The sequence below is a fragment of the Mustelus asterias genome, chromosome 10, assembly GCF_964213995.1.
Source record: "Mustelus asterias chromosome 10, sMusAst1.hap1.1, whole genome shotgun sequence".
Lineage (NCBI taxonomy): Eukaryota > Metazoa > Chordata > Chondrichthyes > Carcharhiniformes > Triakidae > Mustelus > Mustelus asterias.
In genome coordinates this window covers 75,235,169-75,260,921 of record NC_135810.1, presented here as the reverse complement: position 1 = coordinate 75,260,921, position 25,753 = coordinate 75,235,169, and the positions used below count along the sequence as shown (strand labels likewise).

Genomic DNA, 25,753 nt, shown 5'->3' with positions numbered 1-25,753 from the left:
TCTGCCAAGGACATTTCGTGACCCCTTTTTGCCCTTCTAATTCCTCGTTTGAGTTCTTTCCTACTTTCTTTGTATTCCTCCAGAGCTCCCTCCGTTTTTAGCTGCCTGGACTTAAATGCTGAGTCAATTATCCATCCTGGCATCACAGATATCAATTACCTTTCTTACATCATATGGGCAGAAGTGGGGATCTTTGCTGAAGGTTTCATAACATTTAGCACCATTTGCGACTCCTCTGTAGCAGTCCATGTCCAAATACAACAAGACCTGGACAATATCCAGGCTTGGGCTGACATGTGGCAAGTAACATTCATGCCATACCCAAACCAGGCAATAAGTGTTTCCAGCAAGATGGAATCTAACCATCGCCCCTTTACATTCAATACCATTACTATCACTAAACTCCCCACTGTCCCCATCCTGCGATTATTATTCACCAGAAACTGAACTGGGCTAACCATATAAGTACCGTGGCTACAAGTGGAGGTCGGTTCAAGAAAGCAGCTCACCACCACCTTCTCAAGCATGATTAGGAGAGGGCAATAAATGCTGGCCAAGCCACCAATGCTCACCTCCCATGAAATAATAAAAAAAAGTATTGAAATATGAAATCTTATCCTTTGGTTCTTTCTGTTGGTCATCTGGGAAAGCAACTTTTAAAAAAATGATCAATCTCTATGTTGATCATAATGAATTATAATTGTAATGGCTTATCACTGCTTATGCTTCTGGTAAATAATTATATCAAAATATAAAGCAGTGTTCTTCAGTTCATTCCTTTGTGGTTAGACATTCCAATGTCATCGTATTATTCAGAAAATTCTGAAATCCAGAAATGACGTGACCCCAAGCATTCAAGACTTGGGAATTATTTATTAACCCTCCTATTAATGTTCAAAGGCTCCCACATGCCCTTTATAGCCTCTTAAATATCTAGCTTCCCACTTGGGAAAAGCTATTGCACTATGGCAGCAGCTATAGAGATATTACATTAAATCAGCATCTTCCACTGAGCTGCCTCTGTTCTTTGTGATTTTGTAAAAGTAGTTTGGCATCAATTTGTTTCCAACTAGTTCGACATTCACAATGAGGGTCAGTTCTTTATTGTGGAAAATACTTTCTTGACACTGAAATGCCTATTTTTATTGCTTTTAAGACTTTTTATGTAACATCTTAGTGGTCATGCAGAAAACCATACCACGTGCAAGTTGTTACATAACATCACATGACACCAAGTCACTTGATTTGAAAATAATTAAATAAAATTAAGTTTGAGAAAAAAATCAAAGCATAAAAAGAGGGTATGATTTAGAATTTCAATTTGTTGTTTGGCATAAACTGATGTTGTGGATCATCTGTCTGTTATAGAAATCACTCTATATTAATCAGGCAGCTTCATAATCTATCCACAATGCAACTTCCATGTCTGAGAGACAAGTTGAAAATCTATTCTACTGTTAGTACAATCATGTAAAGTCTGTGAGTCTGTGTCTATGGAACTAATAGAGTGATTTTTATCTAATAGCGAAAAGGGAGAAAGAAGGAGTGATTTTTAAATGCTCCTTCAGGTGCAAAAGAGCCTCCAAGGTGGCCATGATAGGAGTCTTGAGCTGAAAGGATGATTTAGCTGGCATTTAGTTCAAGACATGATCTTGGTAAAGGAATTGATGCTTGTGCTAGGAACAACTGATCATAGGATGGTTAAAGAGCTGATTGCCATTTAAATTGCCTGCTCATGCTCATTAACAAACTGCATATTATTTTGATGGATACATTTAACCTTATGTCCTCTCCTCGCAGAGACCAGACAATTTGGAGTAAATAATTGTGGAGAATTTTAAGCACTACTTAAAGGTCTGTCACCTTTTACTGTTTACTTTCTGCTGGAGGTTTGAACAGAACTTTTGAAATACATCATGAGAATTTCTGGGGCACTTTGTCAAAGCTTCACCAGCACTCTATCAACATTTATTCTGGAAATTCAAAGAATTAATTTAAATCTACTCTACCTTTTTGGACACCTTTAAAGGGTCACCCAGGAGAAATGGAGTACTTCGCCATGTGTATCTTACTAGAGATCTCTGGTCTGCAAAAGAAATTGGAGGAGGACACGTGGTCAAGCAGAGATGCACCAGCTACTGCAGGAGAGAAGGACAGGAGGATGTGGTGCTGTCCTTGCTCCTTGTGGTATTGATCATCCCTCCTCTTCTACGTTTGCTTCATTAGCTTCATCTGAGAACTTGTGCACCCTTGCACTCAATTCCTCAGCCATCCTGAAACCTGTTGCTGTGTGTCAGACAGCTCACTCCACACCTTCAGTGGAAATGGGTGTGCGGAACTCACATATACTGCTCCACAAAAACTGCCTAATCAGTGGGTTTTACTTTGTACCACAATTTGCTTTCTCCCCTTAATGGGGAACTGTGCTGCAAACGGATTTCAGATTGCCTGACAACCTGGATAGCTTTCTCAAGGGTTATATCTTCCTTCACTTTAAGCATGCCTAAGAGTTCATCGTCCACCACTCCTACAACTGCCCTATTCATGGTTAGCTCAGGTTTCAAGTGACCATAATCTCAGCCTCCAGCCATTCTGTAGAGCTCATTAATGAATGAGCTGACAGGTTCTCCTGGCTGTTGGCATTCCTATTAAATTTCAAGGATTCAAGGTCGTTTCAAGGATTTTGTTACTTCTGAAGTTTAAATAAGCTTCGAACGACTTTAAAACTTCAGCAAAGTTTGCAGATTTGTTGAATCCTTGTCTAGCTATCATTTCATCGGCTATTGGGCTTACTGAATAAAGCAGTGTATTAACTTGTTCAGCTTGTCTTTTTATCCAGACCCGAAGCAACCATTTGTTCAAGGAATCTCTTTCTCCAAAGTCCCAAATTTGTGATTGATCTGAGCAAGTACATTTCTGATCCATGGGTTATAATTTTTAAATTGCAGGTTCAACTTCAAGAGGTTTCCAAAAATCCAAGATGGAACTACTATGCGCTTCTACGCAAAGGATTATCCCATGCTTTCCAGTATTGGCCAGCTCCCTCAGTAATGCAATCACAGCACTCGATGTTTTTCAACATTGGCTGTCTGGATCACATGGTTAGAATCTTCCTCGCTTTAGCGCAAAATTCTCGGGTCTTGGAAGTACCAAATCCTGGCTTTTGCTGGATTTTTAAGCTGCCTACTCAGTCATGAATAATTTTTAATGATTGATTTATTTTTGTATTTGAAGCAGGTGTTCAGGAATCAGATTTCTTGTACTCCAGTTTAAATGGCAATTTCTGACCACTGCAGTATTTAACTTTTTTCACGAAATGTGTTGTCCAAGAGTTTTAAATTTTTAGCACACCTCTTTGTTACAGACAGGGTGCGGGGGGACTGCTCGAACAGCACTAATATTTCCTCTCTTCACCCTTCCATAACTAGAAAGATTTTTTGTTTCCTTTTTAATAAGCAGTGACATATTTCCCAACCCCTCGATTTTTATGTGATATCTTTCCTACTAATAACCTCACAGCTAACTCCAGGTAGGATGAACTCAAAAGTTATTGTTTATTGTACACATTCAGAAAAGGGGAAAAGGAGGGTCCGCAGTGCCACCTCTACATTCTTGCAGTTAAAAGAGGGATAGAGAAAAGAAGATTTAACAGGACCGAGACCACAGAGAAACTAAATATTGGTCCACGTGAGTTTCAGAGTTCAAAATCAAAGTTCAATGAGAAATTCCTTTACAGAGGTTGGTGGGCTGAAAACTGGTGTTGTAAAATTGTTTTTTCTGGTGGTGTTGACTTGACAAGATGAAATAGACACGCAGAAGTTAATCAATGTTTTGTAGGTGATGATGCAGAGACAACTTCCAGCAGAGTTAAGGTGGATGGGGCTAGGTGTCCACCCCAGTCAGAGCTCCTTCTAGGTGGCCTGCTGGTCAGATTTTAAATCAGCACACTAGGGTTATAGCCAAGGAATTCAATATAAATCCATTCAACAGGCCTGAGTCTTAGCTTGTGTGACCATACCTCTTCGCAATATCTTCAACAAAGGATGTTTATCCAATGAAATAAAAACAAACCAATGTGGATGCTGGAATCTGAAAGAAAAACAGAAAATGCTGTAAAATCTCAGCATCAAGTCTGTCAGCATCTGTGAAGAGAGAAAATAGAGTTAGCATTTTGAGCCCTTATGGACTCAAAACAATGGGTGAGATTCTTTGGCCATTCACACCAGTTGGATTGTCTGGTTCCGCTGCAATAAACGGAGATTTGACTGAGCACCAAATTCTCCGTCCTTGCTGGCAATGGCATGAATGGCTGGAGAATTCAGGCCACTAACTCAATTTTATCTCTCCACAGATGCTGACTGACCTGCTGAGATTTTCCAGGATAGTGTCTATCCAGTGTTTAGAAATTGGCTTTGTGTTCCTTGCTGATAATGTCTCAGTCATTACGGGTTGAAAGAGGTGCTATTTGTTGAGGGTCTGGTGTTTAAGAAGCCATTGCCTCCGTGAACTTCCTGACTCAACAGGCAGGCCTGGTTTATCAAATTCAAATGGCCTTTGTGTAGTTCCCTTTGAAGATTGGCTGTGCAGTTCGCAAATAGTCTGTTAGTAGCTCCTCAGAAATAATGTGGTGTGACATTTCTGAAACTGCGAAGTACTTCTTTCGTCCTAGCGTCTCACAGACGATAACTCACAAATGGATGGTCAGCTTTCTTAATTTTCTTTGTTCAGCCAATAGGTCCAGTTTAAAATTAAGAAATAGCAATGAGGATTTTTAAAACAAAATTACAGTGTGGGGTTCTGTCTGGTCACACCTGCTAGGTCTGCTGACTCTGTACAGTACAGTCTGGATATTGAAGTTGGACTTCTACAGGATTCAATGGAGAGTTCTGCTGCAGTGAGAAATTGAATTTCTACCTTCAGCTTCCAAGTCTTCCTTTCGAGCTTCTCTGTGGGATTTTCCTTTTGCATCTTCACTTCTTGAGCGGCACAGTGGTTTGCACTGCTGCCCCACAGCACCAGGGACCTGGGTCCAATTCCTGGCTTGGGTCACTGTCTGTGTGGAGTCTGCACTGTCCACGTGGGTTTCCTCCAGGTGCTCTGTTTCCTCCCACAATCCGAAAAATGCGCTGGTTAGGTGGATTGGCCATGCTAAATTCTCCCTCAGTGTACCTGAACAGGTGCTAGAGTATGGCGACTAGAGGATTTTCACAATAACTTTATTGCGATGTTAATGTAAGCCTACTTGTGACTTAATAAATAAACTTTAACTTTTTTTCAGGTCAGAATGCTGCTTTGATTTTTTTTAAATTTGGTTTTTAGGATTTATTGTTCTTCAATCTATGAGGAGGTTTGAGTTATTCAATTCACTGCTACCATGTGATATGCTGTTGTGCATAGTTTGCTGGTTCTTCTTGAGGTATTTGTCATCTTCGCAGTTCAACAGTAAGTATTTATTAACTGCTAGAAACTATATACATAAGTACAGTAAAGGTCCAAACTAGAGGCTGTTGCCATGCTTTCTTCTACACATGGCACTCTCCAACACTTTACTGACCCTAAGTGCAGGCCATGTGTTCTCTTACATCACTATGTGAGCGGTCCTCTACATAGTCCCACGTTAATCCTTATACTACTCACCTCAAATGTCACTTTATTTTTCATGTGGCCTGTTTAAACTGATACTCTTCTACCTCCTTGAAGAGGTAGTCCTCCTGTGGCATGTAAACTGACACCAAGCCAAAAATAGGGCCCTGCTGATTTCTCGTCATGAAAAACAATTCCTTTTCACCAAGCACTATATATAACTCATTGCAACCAGAAAATAGTAACAGAAATGATTTACTAAAACAAAACGGGATACCTGGAATAGCTAAGGGAAATTCAAGGCGTGGGGTTAAAGTCCCACTCACTCGCCATTGGCAGGTGTCAGTATTAGCTGTTATTTCCTGGTTGCAATGAGTTACAGTGCTCAGTGTAAAGGAATTGTGTTTTGTACCGGGAAATCAGCAGGGCTTCATTTTTAGCTAGGTGTCAGGTTACACTCGGCACAAAACCAGCAAAGAAAACCTCAAGTATGCACACAACTAAGTGGCTATACTGGATTCTGCCAGCTGAATTTCAATACAAACAACTCCTCAATACTGGGGATAGTCCTCTCCACATGATACATTTCATCTCACGGCATCCTCCTTCTCGGAATAGGAACCCATTAACTATTTATAGTAATCTCCACTCCACTCCCAGTTTTCTACTGACTGTGTGAGTCTGCTCTTTTGTTGGCACAACTATTTCTGGTGCACAATCCCACTGGCTCAGTCTGTTCCTCCCCACTCATGCACTTTACACATAAACATATGATAGTAGGTATTGAGAAGAATATTTGGCTGATGTGAGGGCCTCAAAAACAAGCCTGATGCTGCAATGCCCTCATGGGTTGTTGGACAGTGACACACCATCCACCGGAGACCCACCAATCAATGCTGAGGAAAGTTGCAAGCAGGAATGGTTGAGCTATGAGACATTCAACCAAACTTTTCATTGAAAGATGGCATGCTTTCCTGCTTGTGGCTCTGGGTGCAGACAAAACTCCCCATATTCGAGGTTATGTTTGGTAGTTTAAAATCCAGCTTCTGGCTGGAAATGTCTGTTGATAGAAGGCAGTATACATTGCACAGTAAAGTTAGAGCAGAATAGATAATTCTGCAATCTTGTGACAAATGAAGGCTTTGTTCAGTTTCTTTAGGAAAATAAGGCAGGAATGTCAAGAATCTGTGGTTAGAAACTGTTGCCTTCAATTACTGAGTGTTTTCTTTGGTCGTCAACCTTCCTGGATTGGTCATGAGTCTACCTAATCAGTATCTATCTCCTGGTGACTGTTGAAAGCAATCCAGTAGATTATTTTTAGTTTATGAAGTGATTTTGATTTATCAGGAATGCATTGCCTTGGATTATGACATGGTTTATTCTGATTAATGACATTGGGAAGAGAATAAAGTGGACACCCTGATGTCCAGATATGGGCCCAGATGAGGTCCTTGGTCATCTGTCAGAGCAGGTCTAGATCCTTCCCAATTTTTTCTTTGGGTTGCTAAGAATCTGAATCATTTCTCTATCGGATGTTCTGGATTTAACCATTAGAGAAAACACCCAAACAATTTAACTGGATTCATTAAGGAGTAAAGTTTACAGCATTTTTTCATGGGAGTGGAGGTGATTTGGGCTGGGAGTTGGGGGTGATCAAACCAGGAGAGAGGGTTGGTCAAAGTCGCACTCGAATCCAGGTCAGGGTGGAGGGGTAGTGTCGGGCTAGAGGAGGGGGATTGTGCTTGGTTGGGGGGCAGGTTATGTGGGGCATCAGGGTGGGGGTACTGTGGGGTCTCCCAAGGGGCTTTGGGGTCCCCCCTGAGGATTCAGGGGCATGAGGTTATCCTATGTGGGCTCGGTCTTGGCTTTTAAAAATGTTATTCTGAAGTTAGATGAGCTATTTTCCTTCTAACATTTTCAGAGTAACTGGCAAAACCATCCAATGTCGGTGATTTAAATTGTTTTGTCGGATAGTTCTCAGCACAATTGTCCAGGGAAACCTAGCCCATCTGGATAATTGCCAGGTAAAGCCTTACATGGGAACTTCCAAGAGAGATTCCCCAGTGCATCATTTGGATGTTAGGGAGCGAGGAAGTTGTGACCCAATGGGTTTCTCCCTCTTTATTATTTGGGTGAAAGCTGATGCAAATGGGATTTTGTTTTTGGGGGTTGGAAAATATCAATCCTCATGAGATTTTAATCCAAACAGGAATTGGAAGCAATTACTTGTTTTCTAAGCTTCTCCTTTAGGACAAGATGAACGTCGGAGCAGTTAATTGAAATTCTGCCTTATTACTTATTTACGCTAAGCTGTAGTGATTGGACATGTTGAATTCTCACATGGAATTGTTTTCCTCTTGCTCTCCCTTAGACCAAAATTGGCCTAGAGTCTCCAGGAATTATAGATCATTTTCCAGAATCAATCTGTGTACAATCCTGGAGAAAAATCATTGGGGCATTAAAAAAGATTTTTTTTGTCATTTTCTTTGAACATTTCTCTTTCCCAGATATAAAAAAAATGAAAATGGAGAGGGGTTGCTGTTTGGCTGACAACCTAGCATCATCCAATTGGGCAATGAGTCTTTTTGTGTTCCACTTGATATTGGCAGTGCATCACAGGATGAATGTGTTGGCCAACCAATGTCTGGATCTTGTGGCCAACCATGGGGCAAGTCGCGTAATGAAACCTCCATTGGATATGTTGAATCATGGTTGGCAACCCTACTTGCAATCCATTTGCTCCAATACACTGGTTTTCCGCTCTGACGAAGGATCATCCTGACTCTGAACATTGGCTCTATTCTCTCTCCACAGATGCTGTCAGACTGCAGAGTTTCTCCAAGCATTTTCTGTTTTTGCACTGGTTTTTCATGATGTGTCACTTCTATCCACATTTAGGGCGGCATGGTAGCACAGTGGTTAGCACTGCTGCTTCACAGCTCCTGGACCTGGGTTCGATTCCCGGCTTGGGTCACTGTCTGTGTGAAGTTTGCACGTTCTCCTCATGTTTGCGTGGGTTTCCTCCGGGTGCTCCGGTTTCCTCCCACAGTCCAAAGATGGGTGGGTTAAGTTGATTGGCTATGCTAAAATTGCCCTTAGTGTCCTGAGATAGAACGAAGAACAAAGAACAAAGAACAATACAGCACAGGAACAGGCCCTTCGGCCCTCCAAGCCCGCGCCGCTCCCCGGTCCAGGATTGAATCCTGAATCCAGGATCCCCGCCCAATTTTCCAGCCTATCTACATACCAATATCCTATCCACCGAGCTGTCCCTCACAGCTACGATGCTTTGTTCATCACAACCTATTAACTCACCCCCACCCCCCCATTCCAGACCATGTGATCTCCAGGGAGAGGCGAAAACCCAGAGTGAAAACCCCAGGGCCAATATGGGGAAAAAAAATCTGGGAAATTCCTCTCCGACCCCCTCAGGTGATCGAAACGAGTCCAGGAGATCACAATGGCCCTGATCGGAAAATGCTTCCCAACCCTAGTCATTTCCACTTCCACGAACACCATATGAATTCCCTGCCCCCGAGACAGGTTCCCAACTATCCGCAGTCTCGCTCTGTACTGGCATCAGCAAGATGATCATAGAATTAAGCCTTGAAACGAGAAACAAGGAACAATTAGCCCGCGCCGCTCCCTGGTCCAAACTAGACCACTCTTTTGTATCCCTCCATTCCCACTCCGTTCATATAGCTGTCTAGATAAGTCTTAAACGTTCCCAGTGTGTCCGCCTCCACCACCTTGCCCGGCAACACATTCCAGGCCCCCACGACCTTCTGTGTGAAATATGTCCTTCTGATATCTGTGTTAAACCTCCCCCCCCTTCACCTCACTATCTGCAAGTCCTGCCAGTTTTGTGTCGTCCGCAAACTTACTGATCACCCCAGTTACTCCTTCTTCCAGATCATTTATATAAATCACAAACAGCAGAGGTCCCAATACAGAGCCCTGCGGTACACCACTAGTCACAGGCCTCCAGCCGGAAAAAGACCCTTCCACTACCACCCTCTTTCTTCTATGACCAAGCCAGTTCTCCACCCATCTAGCCACCTCCCCCTTTATCCCATGGGATCCAACCTTTTTCACTAGCCTACCATGAGGGACTTTGTCAAACGCTTTACTAAAGTCCATATAGACAACATCCACAGCCCTTCCTTCGTCAACCATTTTGGTCACTTCTTCAAAAAACACCACCAGGTTAGTGAGGCATGACCTCCCTCTCACAAAACCATGTTGACTATCGTTAATGAGTTTATTCCTTTCTAAATGCGCATACATCCTATCTCTAAGAATCTTCTCCAACAACTTCCCCACCACGGACGTCAAGCTCACCGGCCTATAATTACCCGGGTTATCCTTCCTACCCTTCTTAAATAACGGGACCACATTGGCTATCCTCCAATCCTCTGGGACCTCACCTGCGTCCAGTGACGAGACAAAGATTTGCGTCAGAGGCCCAACGATTTCACCTCTCGTCTCCCTGAGATGCGTGGGTTAGAGGGATCAGTGGGTAAATATGTAGGGATATGGGGGTAGGGCCTGGGTGGGATTGTGGTCGGTGCAGACTCGATGGGCCAAATGGCCTCTTTCTGTACTGTAGGGATTCTATGATCTCTTGGAATAGGTCCACTCCCAGAGTTGGAAACCCCAGTGTCTCAACAAGTGATGCCAACTCTGGCTGCACATGTGCCAGAAGATGTCATGGCATGGCATGGACCTCTGGCCTGCAACTGCCCCTCCTCCAGACTCCTGCCATTGGTCACTGAACAATGGGCTGCCTCACTGAGCCCAGGTTTCTCAGGACTTTTTTGCATGATCTGCTCGCCACCATAGGTTGAGAGTCGATTGCACCAAAAGGTCAATTTGATACATGCCTCTCTGTCCACGCGCGCTCTTGGCGTGGAGCCACTTGCTCTGTGCGTGTGTGTGTTTGTGCGCATGTGCAGCTCGGCTGGCGGCGAAGGGGGCGGACACACGGGCATTGTCCGGAGAGGCGGTTGGCCCACGCGCCTGCCCTGGGACAATGGGCTCTGTCAGCTGCTGCAGCCAGCGCGCCCCCCGCCGCCCGCCTCTCGTGCTCCGCCTGTATGTAGTGGGCTTCCTGGTAAGTAACAATGTGCGCTCATGTGACTGACGGCAGCACTGGCTGAGGAAGTAGCATCTTTCAGGGTAAAGTCTGTTGCACTCTGCAAACAGGAAGTGGGAATTTAAATAGCCGCCTTTTAAATCCCCCTTTTCAAACAGTGCTCACAGCACTGGCCGAAGAGAACAGCACCTCTCGTATGTTCCGCCTGGAAATTCTCTGCCCTTTTACTGTCAAAAATGTCTTGCTGTGAATCCCCACGACTTTAGTAAGCATCAAATCCTTTCAGATGCTGGCCTTATTTTTCACTTGCCTCCTTGGTGTAAAATATGCCCTGGTGTAATGCATTCAATCTTCTTATGGATCGCAAACTTAATGAATTGGATCAGGGTTGATTAAAACATACTTCATGGTTTTGAGATATCTGAAATATTGTTTGCACAGTTGTTCCGGCTATTATCTCATAAGTAATGCCGAGTTAAATATGAAAAAAATGCCCCGGAGGAACTGTAAATAAATAAAACGGCAAAACCTTGATGGAGACATGGGCTGGATGAGCTTTTAGATATTTACAAGTAAGATTCCAAGATAAGTTTTCGTATAAGTTTCAATTTCATAAGTTGCCTGTTTGTTAAATCTGCATTGGATGGACAGGGATTTGGACATCTGCTGCTACTCGTTTATAACACTTCTGACCCATCAGGCCCTGTACAGTATTCAGAAATTCCTCTCCTGCTACATTCCATCTGTCACACTATTTGTAACCCCCACAGAGTTTCACTGGCTGTCTTGTCTGGAGACAATACACATCTTTTTAGCCTGTCTTGATGCTCTCTCCACTCACGTTGTTTTGTTTCTTAAAGACTTGATTAGTTGTAAGTATTCCCATTCCAACCATTATTCATGTAAATTGAGTTTGTGTCTTTATATGCTCTGTTTGTGAACAGAATTCCCACTCACCTGAAGAAGGGGCTTGGAGCTCCGAAAGCTTGTGTGGCTTTTGCTACCAAATAAACCTGTTGGACTTTAACCAGGTGTTGTTAAATTTCTTACTGTGTTTACCCCAGTCCAACGCCGGCATCTCCACATCATGACATTCCATCTGCACAGTCATGTAGCCAGAATGCCCGACTCTTGCTTACCAAAGCAAATCTTTTATGGAGAGTATAAGTCTGGATTGTGTTCTCATGGTGGTCAAAGGAAGCACAACAAAGGCACTCTGAATACCTCACTTAGGGGTTTTGATATTGACTTAGTCCTGGGAGAAGATTGTCTGGGATCACTGCATGTGATGCAACCAAATAAAAAAAACAAAGCATATCTCAGGGGCAGAAGGCAATCTTGTGGTGGAGTGGGTAGTGTCCCTGTCACTGAACCAGAAGCTCCTGGTTCGAGTCCCACCCCAGGACTTGATGGCCAAGGAACGAGCATTCATGAGGTGGTCAAACAGGTTGAGTGTCAACCTACAAATACATCCAACATACCAATGGCTGGTGGTAAGAGTGGGAGAGATTCCTGGCCAGCCACATTTGATGCGGAGTGCTGCCCTCAAGCTATAAAGCCCCAGTGACAGAATAGCAACCTGTTCTGGGAATTACTAGCTATGGAAACGGATGAGAGTCTCTTTTCGTGCACCACTAGGTGAGGGAAGAGAATTGGAATGGGAATATGATCCAATACAGCATTCTATCTGGTATGTTGATATTTGCTTACACTTGGATTCACTTTACCACTTTAAACTGGAGGCTTTTATCATTTCATGCCTTGCCAACACTAAACACCAATAGTTTCCCTAATGGTGTGATAAGACATTAGAATGGAGGTTGAGAGTGAGAAGGATGGATGCTGAGGACCACAGGTTTAACACAGCAAGAAACAGTATAACTGGAGTGAGAATGTGGCCATAGGTGGGAGGAAATTGCAACAGGGAAGAAGTTGGAAGGAGAGAAAGAGAAATGGTTGAGCTCAACTGTAAAATGCTGAGTAGATAATTAAATAACATAAGATTCACCCATGTGACAAAATGAATCACATGAAAGAAATCAAATAAAATAGAAGGCCAATACAAGACACAGAATCAGTATAAACAGAGAGGCACAAACCAAGCCAGCAATTTGAACATGATTAACGTTAACTTTTAAACTGCCTTTACTGGACATGTTTAAATTATAAGTGCACTCATAGTTATCTCCTACATTTGAAAACTATTCTACATTTATGAAGTAATAAAGCTACAGTTCCAAAAAACTTTTTTTCACCCAGGCCTTTGTGTGAAATCTTGATGATCCAGCAGGTTGGAGAGACTCCTGTTTCTCTGTTCCTGTAATCTGAAACATTTTAAATATTTGCAGTGGGGACTCTCCCATTTCCTTCTGCCCTACCCCCCAACCATCTTTCTCACTCATTAATAAACTGCTGGCAGAATGCATTGCGTTCTTGCATTCCTGGCATCAAGCTGTAAGGTTCTTCCATCACACCCCTGGGCCATTAGAGCCAGTTCCTCTTTGGCAGTTTCTATGCTTCCCTTTCTATCTAATTAGCCATCTTTTGCTATTCATATCGTCTGTGTCTTGTATTGGCCTTTTATTTCTTTGATTTCTTTCATGTGATTCATTTTGTCACATGGGTGAATCTTTTGTTATTTAATCATCATCTCAGCATTTTACAGCTGAACTCAACCATTTCCCTTTTTCTCCTTCCAACTTCTTCCCTGTTCCAATTTCCTCCCACCTATGGCCTCATTCCCACTCCAGTTATACTGTTTCTAGCTGTGTTAAACCTGTGGTCCTCAGCATCCATCCTCCTTACAGTCTCAACCTCCATTCTGATTTCTTATCGCATTACTGAGAGAAACTATTGGTGTTTAGTGTTAGCAAGACATGAACTGATAAAAGTGTCCAGTTTAAAGTCGTAAGGTGAATACAAGTGTCAGCATATATATCATATCAGATCAGCATATCAGATAGAATGCTATATTGGGACATATTCCCATTCCAATTCTAGTGGTGCGCTACGGCAGACTTTTGTCAGTTTCCGTGACTAGTAATTCCCGGAACAGGTTACTATTCCGTCACCAGAGGCTTATATCATAGCATCCTTATATTGCAGAAGGAGGCCATTCAGTCCATCAAATCTGCACCGACTCTCTGAAAGAGCATCTTACCTACTGCCTCCCCCAGCTCTATCCCTTTAATCCCGTGCATTTACCATGACTAATTCACCTAACCTACACATCTTTGGACACTAAAGGGCAATTTAGCACAGCCAATCCACCCAACTTGCACATTTGAAATGTGGGAGGAAACTAGAGCACCTGGAGGAAATCCACGCAGACACGGGGAGAATGTACAAACTCCACACAGTCACCCAAGATCGGAATCAAAACTGGGTCCCTGGCTGTGAGGCAGCAGTGCTAACAACTGTGACACTGTGCCGTCCATAATAACTTGTGGGGTGCCACTCCACATTAAGCGTGGCTGACCAGAAGTCTTCTCCCACTCTTACCACCAGCCATTGGCATGCTGGATGTATTTGTAGGTTGACACGCAATCTATTTGACCACATTATGAATGCACGTTCCTTGTCCACCAAGTCCTGGGGTGGGACTCGAACCCGGAGCTTCTGGCTCAGAGGCAGGGATGCTACTCACTGAACCACAAGATTTGTTAGGGCATATAAGCCCCAATTAATTGTGAAGCGTGTGGCAGTGGAAGAGCATGGACCGGGAATTCAGATGAAGGGTGGGGGGGACCAGATGAGATTCCAGTTTGGTGGGGTTGAACATGAGGGGTAGATTGGCTATCATACCAGAAAAATCATTTGAGGTGTTGTGGGGAAGCGCTCCTGTTTCTCCTGCCCCATAAACAGTGTTGACATGCCTGCTTGATCTGACTACTTCCACTTCCCTGAAACTGCTGGTTCCTGAACCCTGAGAAATCTAGTCAGCTAATGTTAACTTCATTTAGCTGCACCAATGTGAGGAAGGGACCCTCTGGCCCCACTTCTCCAGAGCAGGTAACTTGGATGCTCCTGAACCCACCGCATTAAAAATGGTAGTAGGTACATTCACAGTGAATGTTTGTCTGATTTTACATATTTACCCATCATAGGGGTTTTAAAATTCCCCTGTACTCTGAGTTGTATTTGAAGTCTTTTAATTTTATTTTTTAAACTACTGAACAAATCCAGATTGGAATATAAGAATAGAAATAATTTTATTTACTATTTCTTTATTTTTTTACCAGTTCTTCCCAACTTGACATATTTAAAAACTTCACAGTCAATTAACTAACATTTGAAGTGTAATTACTGATGTAATGCAGAAAAATGAAGCAGAGTATTTGCGCACTCAATTTCCCACAGTCAGCAATAAGATAATGAACCAGATTATCAGTTTTAGTGATGGTGGCTAAATTATGAATATTGATCTGGAAATGAGGAAAAGTTCCTGTCTTCCTTTGAATAATGCTGTGGGATCTCTTACACCCACTTGGAAATGCAGGTGGGACCTTACTTTAAGGTCTAAGCTGAAAGATGACACCTCTGACATTGCAGCATTCACTCAGTATTGTGCAGAACTGTCAGCATAGATTATGTACTCTTTCTGGCTAAAATGTGAGCATTGTCACTGAACACATGCTGCCTGACCTGCTAAGCATTTGTTCTGTGTTTCAGATTTCCATCAGCAGCAGTATTTTACTTTTTGTACCTGTTTGCTTTTATTCTCTCACATTCTAGTTAGCATGTAATGAATTCATTCCTATTACTCCAAGTGACTCGTGCGAGACCTCTGCTACCACAGCTCCATTAATGGCTAGGTATCAGTTCGGGATCAACAGAGTTCACCACATTCTACTTTGGCAAGGCAACTGCACAGGTTTATAGTAAGAATCTGGTGGCATCAAGTAACAACAGTGGCATTTGATGTTAACTGTTGCTACAGGATATTTTACATTGGTATTTGCACCAAGGAAGCTTATGTAAATGACTTGTCTCATATTCAATCTGAATGACACTCTCAGCCACATCTGAGCCACAAAATATGTATTAATTTTAGCGTGAGATGGGTACACAATGCAGGCTAACAGCTACTGTGAAGTAATTGTGTATTATACTTTACTACACATTAATTTTAAAACTAACATATTAGTGTGGTGTGATTCACTGATATTGTCCTTTATTTTGGTATTGTTTAGGTCAATTTGTCAAGTTATACATTCTGTTCATACTTTGTTCATTGTGAGAAAAATTCAAAAAGGGGCCTCTGTTCAAAACACTTTGGAAGTCAGAAGTAAGGAAAGAAGTCAGAAAACGTTTTCATCAGAAGGATATATAATGTTATGTTACTGAGGAAAGCCATTAGACATTATGACCCTGATACTAATTTAGAGACATGTTGGGAGCATTGTGTCCAAGATCACACAGGAAACATGGCACTTTAATCCAAGCACCTTATTATAATTTTCCTTCTGCATTTGGCGTTGATTGCATGGCAGTGAGCGTCGTGCGGATCCATGTAGTCCAAACTCAACTCCACTATTTAAAGGCCTAATCCAAAAATGGAATTTGGAGGAGTTGGGAGACTCAGCACAGAGATAGCAATCATAGTATATTGACTTTGGGCACTCAAAGGGCTGCTTTAATGATCTGTATGAAGCTGGGATAATGTGGGTTGCCACATATGTGAAATTTGATGACCTGAACATGTGGGGAGTCATCCTGATCTAGGCCTGTTCATTCTGACTGGCACCATCATAGATGAAGTTGGCCTAGTTGCCAGTTCTGGCAAATATTCTATCAGTGACTTATCTGATCTCTGTGCAACCAATTTGGAGATTCTGGAGGTGTCTCTGGCCGTGTCCCAAAAAGATTCAGCGGGGAAAGTATTGAAGGTGGTGGTCACTTTCACTTCCACTCTACTGTTGAGGGAGGCAGATATCTGCTGCCATCACCTGATGCAGCAACCCAAGCCTCTGGAGAGACTGCTGCTCTTCTGAAAAGTAAGCTGAGCCTCTGCCTTTGTACCTTTATTTGGATAAAGTCTCCTGTGAGCTCAATCACTCTCTACTACTTTGCTCTCCATTTATCACTTGCAGGTCACGTCACACAGACTATAGCTGCAGCTGATAGTCAGTTTGCTCCTTATCTGTGGTCCATCTAAGGCCACTAAGTTGCCAACCATTCAGAGACGAGTCTCAAAACCTCTTTTATGTGAAATCTAATCACTCACCACAAACATTCTGAACAAACACTTTCCCAGTGGGAGGTTAAAAAAAGCAGTAGCAAGTGCTGTGTATTTATTCTATTATTTGCCTGTTTTTTAACAAGCCCCTTTTATTGAATAGTATACTCATTTTGATTCCAGTGGAAAGTTTCAGGATGCCTAGAAGACTTCTAGATGTAATATTAAATTTGAATGTAGGTTGAAATATCACCTCAGTGAAATGATGGACGTATTTAGATCAGTCCTGACTCTGCAGTCAGGGTTGCAGCAACCTGTGGAACACAGCCAAGTTAAACTCCCCTTCCACACCTCAGTTCATGTGCTGTTTCACATTGCTATTCCCCATTATAATAAGGTTCAAGGGATAACTAGATGGTGAGTGAGAAAGGATTAAGAGATGGATTTGATCAAGTTAAAAGTAATTAAGTTTGCTTAGCCTAATTGTCTTTTCCTGTTTGTGAGTCACAATACATAAGAACTTCAATATGATTCCTATACAGATTTGCTGACTTTGGTTATATGTTTTTCCAGTGATTTGGACTGAAGTACGATTTTTATGGATGGACTAGGAAGCAGAATCTGTCCACTTTAATTTCATTGCGAGATAACTGGTTAAAGTGATCTTGAAGCTCCAGTCTATACAATCCGTGTTGACTACATTTTTTAAAATCAAAATACCTTTTGTTCATTTTCTTTATTTTATGTGTTTGTTAGGACTTATTTGGTGTGAGTATGGTTGTTCCTTTACTAAGTCGACACATCAGGCATCTTGGAGGAAGCTCAACAGTAGCAGGACTAGTAGGTTAGTATGTTCCATTCCATTCCATGAGGGCGCACATATGTAAAGTGTTTACTAGATAGTTATTATCTTGAATGCCTATCTCACTGCATTAACTGATTAGCGGTGGTAAAAATATGAAATGTTGGTAAGGATAAAGAAAAGAATCAGACAGTTGAAATCTTACCTCACTGAGGACAAGACATTGAGATGCTCTTCTCCCAATAAATAAAATATTAAAATTTCCCAGCATAAAACTGCAGAACTAAAATCATAACATTGGTAGCATAGCCCACCCACCTCAATTGCCATGGGACACTCAGGAGGGCTAAACTAGGAAGACACTAAAAAAAGACTTGAACTTAGGCCTACTAAGACAATATGAACAGAGAGCATTGGTGACGAGGGCATTGTAATTATTTCAGTATTCCAGCGGGGGAAAGAACAGAAATTGGCCGTGCCTCATCCTGCTGTTCAGTGACTTTGTATGTGTAAGTGGATTACTTATCAGAACAGCACTTAAGCTTAATTGTGACATACTTCAAATTGAAATGGACTGCCAACACTCACTTTTGAGACTTAAGCATAAACTTCAGTGAAGAACACAGGAACTGTGATCAGCCGTGGAACTATACAGCAGCATGTCCACCTGAGAAAGATATGAATCGAAAATTGGCAAAGAAAAATATGAAAAATTTAACTGAACTGGCTTTGAAATCTACTTAATTTACTGTTACTATTTTGAGTACCTTGTTTCTATGTTTAAATATTTGGAGAAGGGTAAATTTACATATAAGTAACTTGATTACTGCTCACTATTCATATTGTCTTAGTAGGCCGAAGTTCAAGCCTTTTTTTAGTGTCTTCCTAGTTTAGTCCTCCTGGGTGTCCCATGGCAATTGAGGTGGCTGGGCTGTGCTACCAATTTTGTGATTTTAGTTCTGCAGCTTTATGCTGGGAACTTTTTAATATTTTATTTATTGGGAGAAGAGCATCTCAATGTCTTGTCCTCAGTGAGGTAAGATTCCAATTTTCTGATTCTTTTCTTTATCTTTACCAACATTTCACATTTTTACCACTGAATCAGATGCTGCACTGTTAATACTGTGCTGGTGAGACTAATTTTTTTTCAGTCTTCTATGTAAGCGATTGGGTTACGAATGAGTTAAAACCAAGCCCATTGGGACTGCATGGAAAATACTTCGTATATTGGACTTGCAAAGCAATTTGTAACACATTCCATTTGTATAGTTGTTCAGTCTTGATGGATGCCAAATGGAAAACACCGTAGAATATTTGGTCCCAATTGCTTCCATCTCTTCTAAATCAGAGCATCTGTCTTTTTTTTCAGATGATGATGTTTTGTCGATTTAGCTTTCTTAAATGTAACATATAATTATAGAATTAATTATTTTTAAGGGACTGCTGACTACAGTGATTTTGGTGAAAAGAAAAAAGGACAAATTTTAACTCCCCAGAATGGCCAGTTAAAATAGATTTTTGCGGCTCTCACATGGAGCTGCATTTGGATGCTTGCGGGTAACCGACTCACCAAAATAAGGACTTGATTAGTGCAGGCAGATGGGTAGTTATTGCAGCAATTATTGTCCTTGGGAGATGTTAAAGACATCTCTAAATTGGAATTTCAGAGATTTTAAATTAAACATCTCCAGATTAGGTTTCTTGGGGCTCAGAAAACACAGCATCTGAAGAGAGGTGAGAATTCCTAGATGGAACAGGTAAGTGCTTATGGATCAGGGGGAACAGGAGTACTTTCACAGGCCCTGAAACTTCCTTGTAAATCAACCTTTGATCCAACATTTCCTGTATCAGTCAACCCCGATTATCCCATGTTCCAACTGATATCTGACCTCCGTGTTCCCATCTGACCGTGAACATTCTACCTTAGATATTCCACTCATCTCCCAATCTCTCAAATTAAATCTCACTTTCCATCTTTTTCTCCCACCATGGTCTCCCCTCCCCTCATTCGACTAGGGCCATCTGTTACATGTCTCAGGTTGTTCTTTGACATTCTGCTACCTTTGCTCTGCCGTTTACACATCCTGATGTCTTAATGGGCCGCTATCAGCACCCTTTAGCCATGATCACCACTATTCACATCCCCTTTGTCTTTGTGTCTCTACATCTTTGTTAATCTCCTTCCCCCCAGCCCCCCCCCCCAACCCTAACAGTATAAATATCATCCTATTTTCTAGGATCTTCAACTCTGAGGAAGGGTCACCCAGGCTCGAAACATTAACTCTGTTCTCTCTCCACAGATGCTGTGGAGATACTTGCTTATATTTTCCTACATTTTCTGTTTTTGTCTCAGATTCCAGCATCCACAGTAATTTGCTTTTATCCCACTCTCTCGACTTGGCCGGCTATGGCTGGGAAACCAATCCAGGAATATTTAGTCAGATCTCGCTGCTAAATGCTAAATGCAGTTCTAACAGTCTTACAGTTGTCAGTGGGGTGATAGACTTTATACACGTATCAGCTAACATGTTGCATTAAAACTAAGTTGATGCATCTTTATTTCAGGTTCCGTGTATGGATTGCTGCAACTATTTTCTAGTACAATAATTGTAAGTATCATATCTCAGTTGTATTGTAATAATTTCAATGAACATTTTAGAAAACTTAAATGATCTTGTCTTTTTCAATCTCTCAATCAAATGAAACTTGCCAAAGTAAATTTTATTATTCAGCAAGGCAAATGTATTTTTCTTTGCTATATCCGTTCTCCTGAAGGTTGTGACAAATGGCAAAAGCCCTTCAGTATTTCACCAAATGACCATTATTCATGTGACAGTATCAGTAGCCTATTGAGTAATCATGCCTTGTTCAATCATGGCCTAATCTAGATATGTAGAGATGACTGAATACTGATCAGAAATGAAGCCTTGGCTGAACGAATTTCTTATTTTCTTCAAGAATTTCTTAACCCATGGACACACAAACCAATTGTGGCAAGTCGAATGTTTTTCTGGCTATTACCAGATAACTCCGCACAGACCAGGGACTGAACCTGATACATTACAGCTCAGTATTGTGCTATACCACAGCACATAGCGTCTTTTCTGAGGCTTTGAGGAATCTCTGCGTATAATTATTAAGTGGTTTCCTGTTCAGCACTCATCTCTTTTTGATTTTGAATATTTTCATTTGCCAGTAGCAAAGCATTGCTCAAAGGACCTGACAGCAATGTCAAAAAGTACGAGTCTAAATGAACAAGGGCTGTGTTACTGACTTAACTTGACCATTGTTACTGTTTGAATTTTATAAGATCTCGGCACCAACATGCTAGTAACATGAATATAAAACAGCAGATGCCGTGTCAATAACTCTTCTTAAAATGTGGCTAAATAAATACATGGGTATGGGTGGGGCAATGAAAGATGAGTAGAGGAAGAAAGTGGAAATTTTTCAGAGTTCTCTCAGTTGCCCACCATAATTGTGTGAACCCTTGTGGAAATTCCAAGTAAAATCTATTTTGGCTCTTGTTGCAGATGGCTAATATAAGCAAGCTTCTGGTAATTGCATTGCAAATCCCTGCAACAAACTTGTAGACCCAGTTTTTCATCAGCTTCCAAGACAGTTGCCTAGATAAGGGGACTGTGTAACTGCTGGGAGCTGCTGGTCTCTTTGATTTAGGCTAAAACAAGAACAGCTGCACATTTTAATAACTCCACAGAACACAATGGTTCGTTTGTCGCTGGGACCTCGAACATGGCCGCTGTGTAAAGCAATGACCTAATTGAGTATTTCAGGTGAAATTAGATTAATATTCTGGGGTTTTAATAATTTATTTTAAGGTTTTGGGAGAGGTGTTGCAAAATTCTTCCTCTTAAAAAACAAAATGGTATAGTTCCCCCTGACCAGGCAGACTGATCAAAATGATTAGCTGAACACAGTTTCTTCATTTCATGACTTCTTTTGTAGTTTCAGCTACATGATCCATTATAGAATCCCCACAGTGCAGAAAGAGGCCATTCAGATCATTGAGTCTGCACCAACTCTCCCAGGCCCACCCCTCACCCCAATCCCCATAACCCTGTGCATTTAGCTTGACTATTCCTCCTAACCTACACATTGTTGGACACTAAGGGGCAATCTAGCATAGCTAATCTGGACATCTTTGGACTGTAGAAGGAAACCAGAGCACCCAGAAGAAACCCACAGGGAGAATGTGCAAACTGCACACAGACCATCACTCACCCAAGGCTGGAATTGAACTCAGCTCCTGCACTGTGAGGCAGCAGTGCTAACCATTGTGCCACTGTGCTGCCCCTGTGCTATGTTGATTGACATCCCTGATTTAACCGAAGTCTAAGATATGATCGATAAACCATTTCCCACCTTAGAGCCCTGATCCTGCCCATAAACACAGTAAGAAGTTTAACAACACCAGGTTAAAGTCCAACAGGTTTATTTGGTAGCAAAAGCCACACAAGCTTTCGGAGCTCTAAGCCCCTTCTTCAGGTGAGTGGGAATTCTGTTCACAAACAGAGCTTATAAAGACACAGACTCAATTTACATGAATAATGGTTGGAATGCGAATACTTACAACTAATCAAGTCTTTAAGAAACGAAACAATGTGAGTGGAGAGAGCATCAAGACAGCCTGTCTTGATGCTCTCTCCACTCTCATTGTTTCGTTTCTTAAAGACTTGATTAGTTGTAAGTATTCGCATTCCAACCATTATTCATGTAAATTGAGTCTGTGTCTTTATAAGCTCTGTTTGTGAACAGAATTCCCACTCACCTGAAGAAGGGGCTTAGAGCTCCGAAAGCTTGTGTGGCTTTTGCTACCAAATAAACCTGTTGGACTTTAACCTGGTGTTGTTAAACTTCTTACTGTGTTTACCCCAGTCCAACGCCGGCATCTCCACATCCTGCCCATAAAGTCAAGGGAAGGTATTTCAATTTGTGTATTTCTTACTGACCAAGTCATGCTGTTTGAATTTCATGAGCCTGTATAGGAGTTCTTAGTGCTGTTGCCTGATTGAGGGTCAAATCCTAAATCCGATACTAAATAGAAAGAAAGGCTTGCATTTATGTAACACCTTTCACAATCACCAGATGTCTCAAAGCTCTTTACAGCCAATGAAGTACTTTTGAAGTCTAGTCTCTATTGTACTGTAGGAAACACGGCAGCCGATTTGCACACAGCCAACTCTCACAAACAGCAATGTGATAATAACCAGATTATATGTTTTTCTCATGTTGATTAAGGGATAAATATTGATTAGGATACCAGGGAAAACTGTCCTGTTCTTCAAAATAGTGCCCTGGCATAATTTACTTTCATCTGAGAAGGCAGGCTTTGTTTAACATCTCATCTGAAAGATGGCACTTCTGGCACTGCAGCATTTCCTCAGAACTGCACAAGTGTGTGCCATTGTTGAATTTTATGCTCAGATACTGCCATGCGACTTGAGCCCCGACCCTCTGACTTTGAGGCGAGTGTTACCAACTGAGCTATGGCTGACACTGATCAGCAAGATGTTTTATTACAACTGGATTTAGATAGTTGCAAATTAATGGACCCATTAATATAAACTTTGTATGAGATCCAAGAGGTTCCATGGTATGCATCAAAGCCCCTGCTGCAATACAGGTACCGGATCCCATATTCTGTGCCGGATACAGGGATTTTCCAGATTTTGGATCCTTCATTCGTATTTGCATAATGTACTAGAAATAAAACATTTTTTTGAGCTTTCATGCAATTCCTGTATAGCCACCATAAGAATAAGGGATATTTCTAACTTCTGCAGCACATTACAAAAAGCAGCAAATCCAGTTGTAATAAAACATCTTGCTGATCAGTGTCAGCCATGGCTCAGTTGGTAACACTCGCCTCAGAGTCAGAGGGTCTGGGCTCAAGTCGCATGGCAGTATCTGAGCATAAAATTCAACAATGACACACACACTTGTGCTTCAACCCGGATATGACGGATAGCAATGCCTGATAGTGATTGTAGTTTCCATGATGGGAGCCAGTTTTCGGGTCCTTCTGGATTTTGGGACGCCTGTACCTGTAGTTACTTTTCACCCTCTTTGAAAATGATATAATTGATCATAACGATATGTTTCTTATTATGAGCAAATGAGAACAATCTCAGATTGGATTGTCAATGTCGAGGAACAAAAATTGGTCCCCCAGTTAGTCGCATGTTAGTGTTGGAACTTCAGTCCTGTCACAATAAAGTGAAAAGGAACCTTTTTTTGGTTATATTACAAACACTTTTCAGATAGCATGTTTTCATCAATACTTTATGCAGTTAAATTCTTCACTGGGTTTCTCACAAGTGCAACTGTATTTACCAAAGCAAAGCTACAGTCTCTGAATTCTTTTCGGAAGAAATGCTTGCAATGAACGTATTAATTCCACAGGAATCCACTGCACCACATGTTCTATCTCTTCTTGACAGGTCAGCAGACAGCTGTTTGAAGCAATGTTTGAAATTTGTCTCCGTGAAATAAATCATTTGATTCAATGTGACACATGTCTTTAAATAGAACAGAATTGGTTTCCAGTCTAAATGGGCATGAAACTTGGTGCTATGCTCACAGCTAAATTAACTTGAAATATGGTTGAACTTTTAAAGAATTATGTTTAAAATTACAGGTATTTAATAGAATTATCTGTCGATTTAAACTTCTACAAAAGCATGAACACTGTGTGGAGGACATTTTACCCTAACCAGTCAACTCCTAATTATCATTTTCTGGAGTAAACCTTATACTCATGTAATGTTTTCTGTTAATCATGGATTTACAAGTGAGCACAAAATGCATGTCCGAGTTTGATGTCTATTCTGTTCGAGTTAGATATCTTACTTCAGACAGCAGCCATGATATACAACTGGCTCAAAATCCACTGGTGCAGATTTTGTAGTCAGTGGTGAAACAAGGGTGCTCAACCTTGACCTCAGAACTGCTGCTGATTATCTAGTGATCTCTGGGACACGGTTTTCCCATTTTCCTGCAGCATTTTGTATCTAATGCCAAGTGAACGCTGTCACCATACAGGAAGGCACCGATTGTATCAAATTGTTCACATGCAACAAACCAGGAATATAAAATTAAAATTTTCAGATAGTGTAATAAATAATTGTGACTGGATGAGGATAGAAACTAAACAAAAGGGAAACAAGCCCCTTAAAAAGAGTAAATATATTTTAGAATATGTAGAATTTGTTTCTCGTTATGGAGAAATTTGACATTCTTGCAGTCTGGAATTGAAGAATAATTGGCAGGAACTTCTGGATTTCCATATTATTTTCATGACGTGCAGGCTGCAGAAGCTGCTGTCAGTTTCAATGACTCTCAGTGATTACTGACAGTTTTGTCATTGTTCCTCGTACTGGGGAATGAGCCCGGTCAGGTCTTCAAAGTTTCGGTAGGGGAACATGTGGCAAATAGTGACCACAATTCTGTTAGCTTTAGGATAGTGATGGAAAAGGATGAGTGGTGTCCCAAGGGTAAGATGTTGGATTGGGGGAAGGCTAACTTTAGTGGGATTAGGCAGAAATTGGCAGCTCTTGTTTGGGAGAGGCTGTTTGAGGGTAAATCCACATCTGGCATGTGGGAGTCTTTTAAGGAACAGTTGTTAGGGCTACAGGACAGGCATGTGCCGGTAAAAAAGAAGGATAGGAAGGGAAGGATTCGAGAACCGTGGATAACCAGGGAAATTGAGGGACTGGTCAAAAAGAAAAGAGAGGCGTATGTTAGGTCCAGGCAGCTAAAAACGGAGGGAGCTCCGGAGGAGTACAAAGAAAGTAGGAAAGTACTCAAACGGGGAATTAGAAGAGCAAAAAGGGGTCACGAAATGTTCTTGGTAGACAGGATTAAGGAGAATCCCAAGGCATTTTATTCATACGTTAGGAACAAAAGGGTTGTCAGGGAAAAAATCAGACCTCTCAGGGACAAAAGTGGGGAATTATGCTTGGAGCCCAAAGAAGTAGGGGAGATCCTAAATGAATACTTTGCGTCGGTATTCACAAAGGAGAGGGATGTGTTGACTGGGAGTGTCTCGGAGGGGAGTGTTGAACCGTTGGAGAAA

The 25,753-nt window shown here is 41.6% G+C and overlaps 1 protein-coding gene across 2 annotated transcripts in view; it reads left to right on the top strand.

The window, feature by feature from the left end:
* Positions 1-10,550: 10,550 nt before the first annotated feature.
* Positions 10,551-25,753, top strand: part of slc67a2 (solute carrier family 67 member 2) — a 39,737-nt gene continuing 24,534 nt past the window's right edge. Inside the window, exons 1-3 of one of the 2 annotated variants that reach the window (XM_078221955.1) lie at positions 10,551-10,696; positions 17,613-17,700; positions 20,224-20,267. In XM_078221955.1, the coding sequence (XP_078078081.1) occupies positions 10,616-10,696; positions 17,613-17,700; positions 20,224-20,267 (213 nt within the window). In that variant the 5' untranslated portion in view covers positions 10,551-10,615. The remainder of the gene's footprint in view (positions 10,697-17,612; positions 17,701-20,223; positions 20,268-25,753) is intronic. The other variant, XR_013498878.1, reaches the window with a different exon arrangement.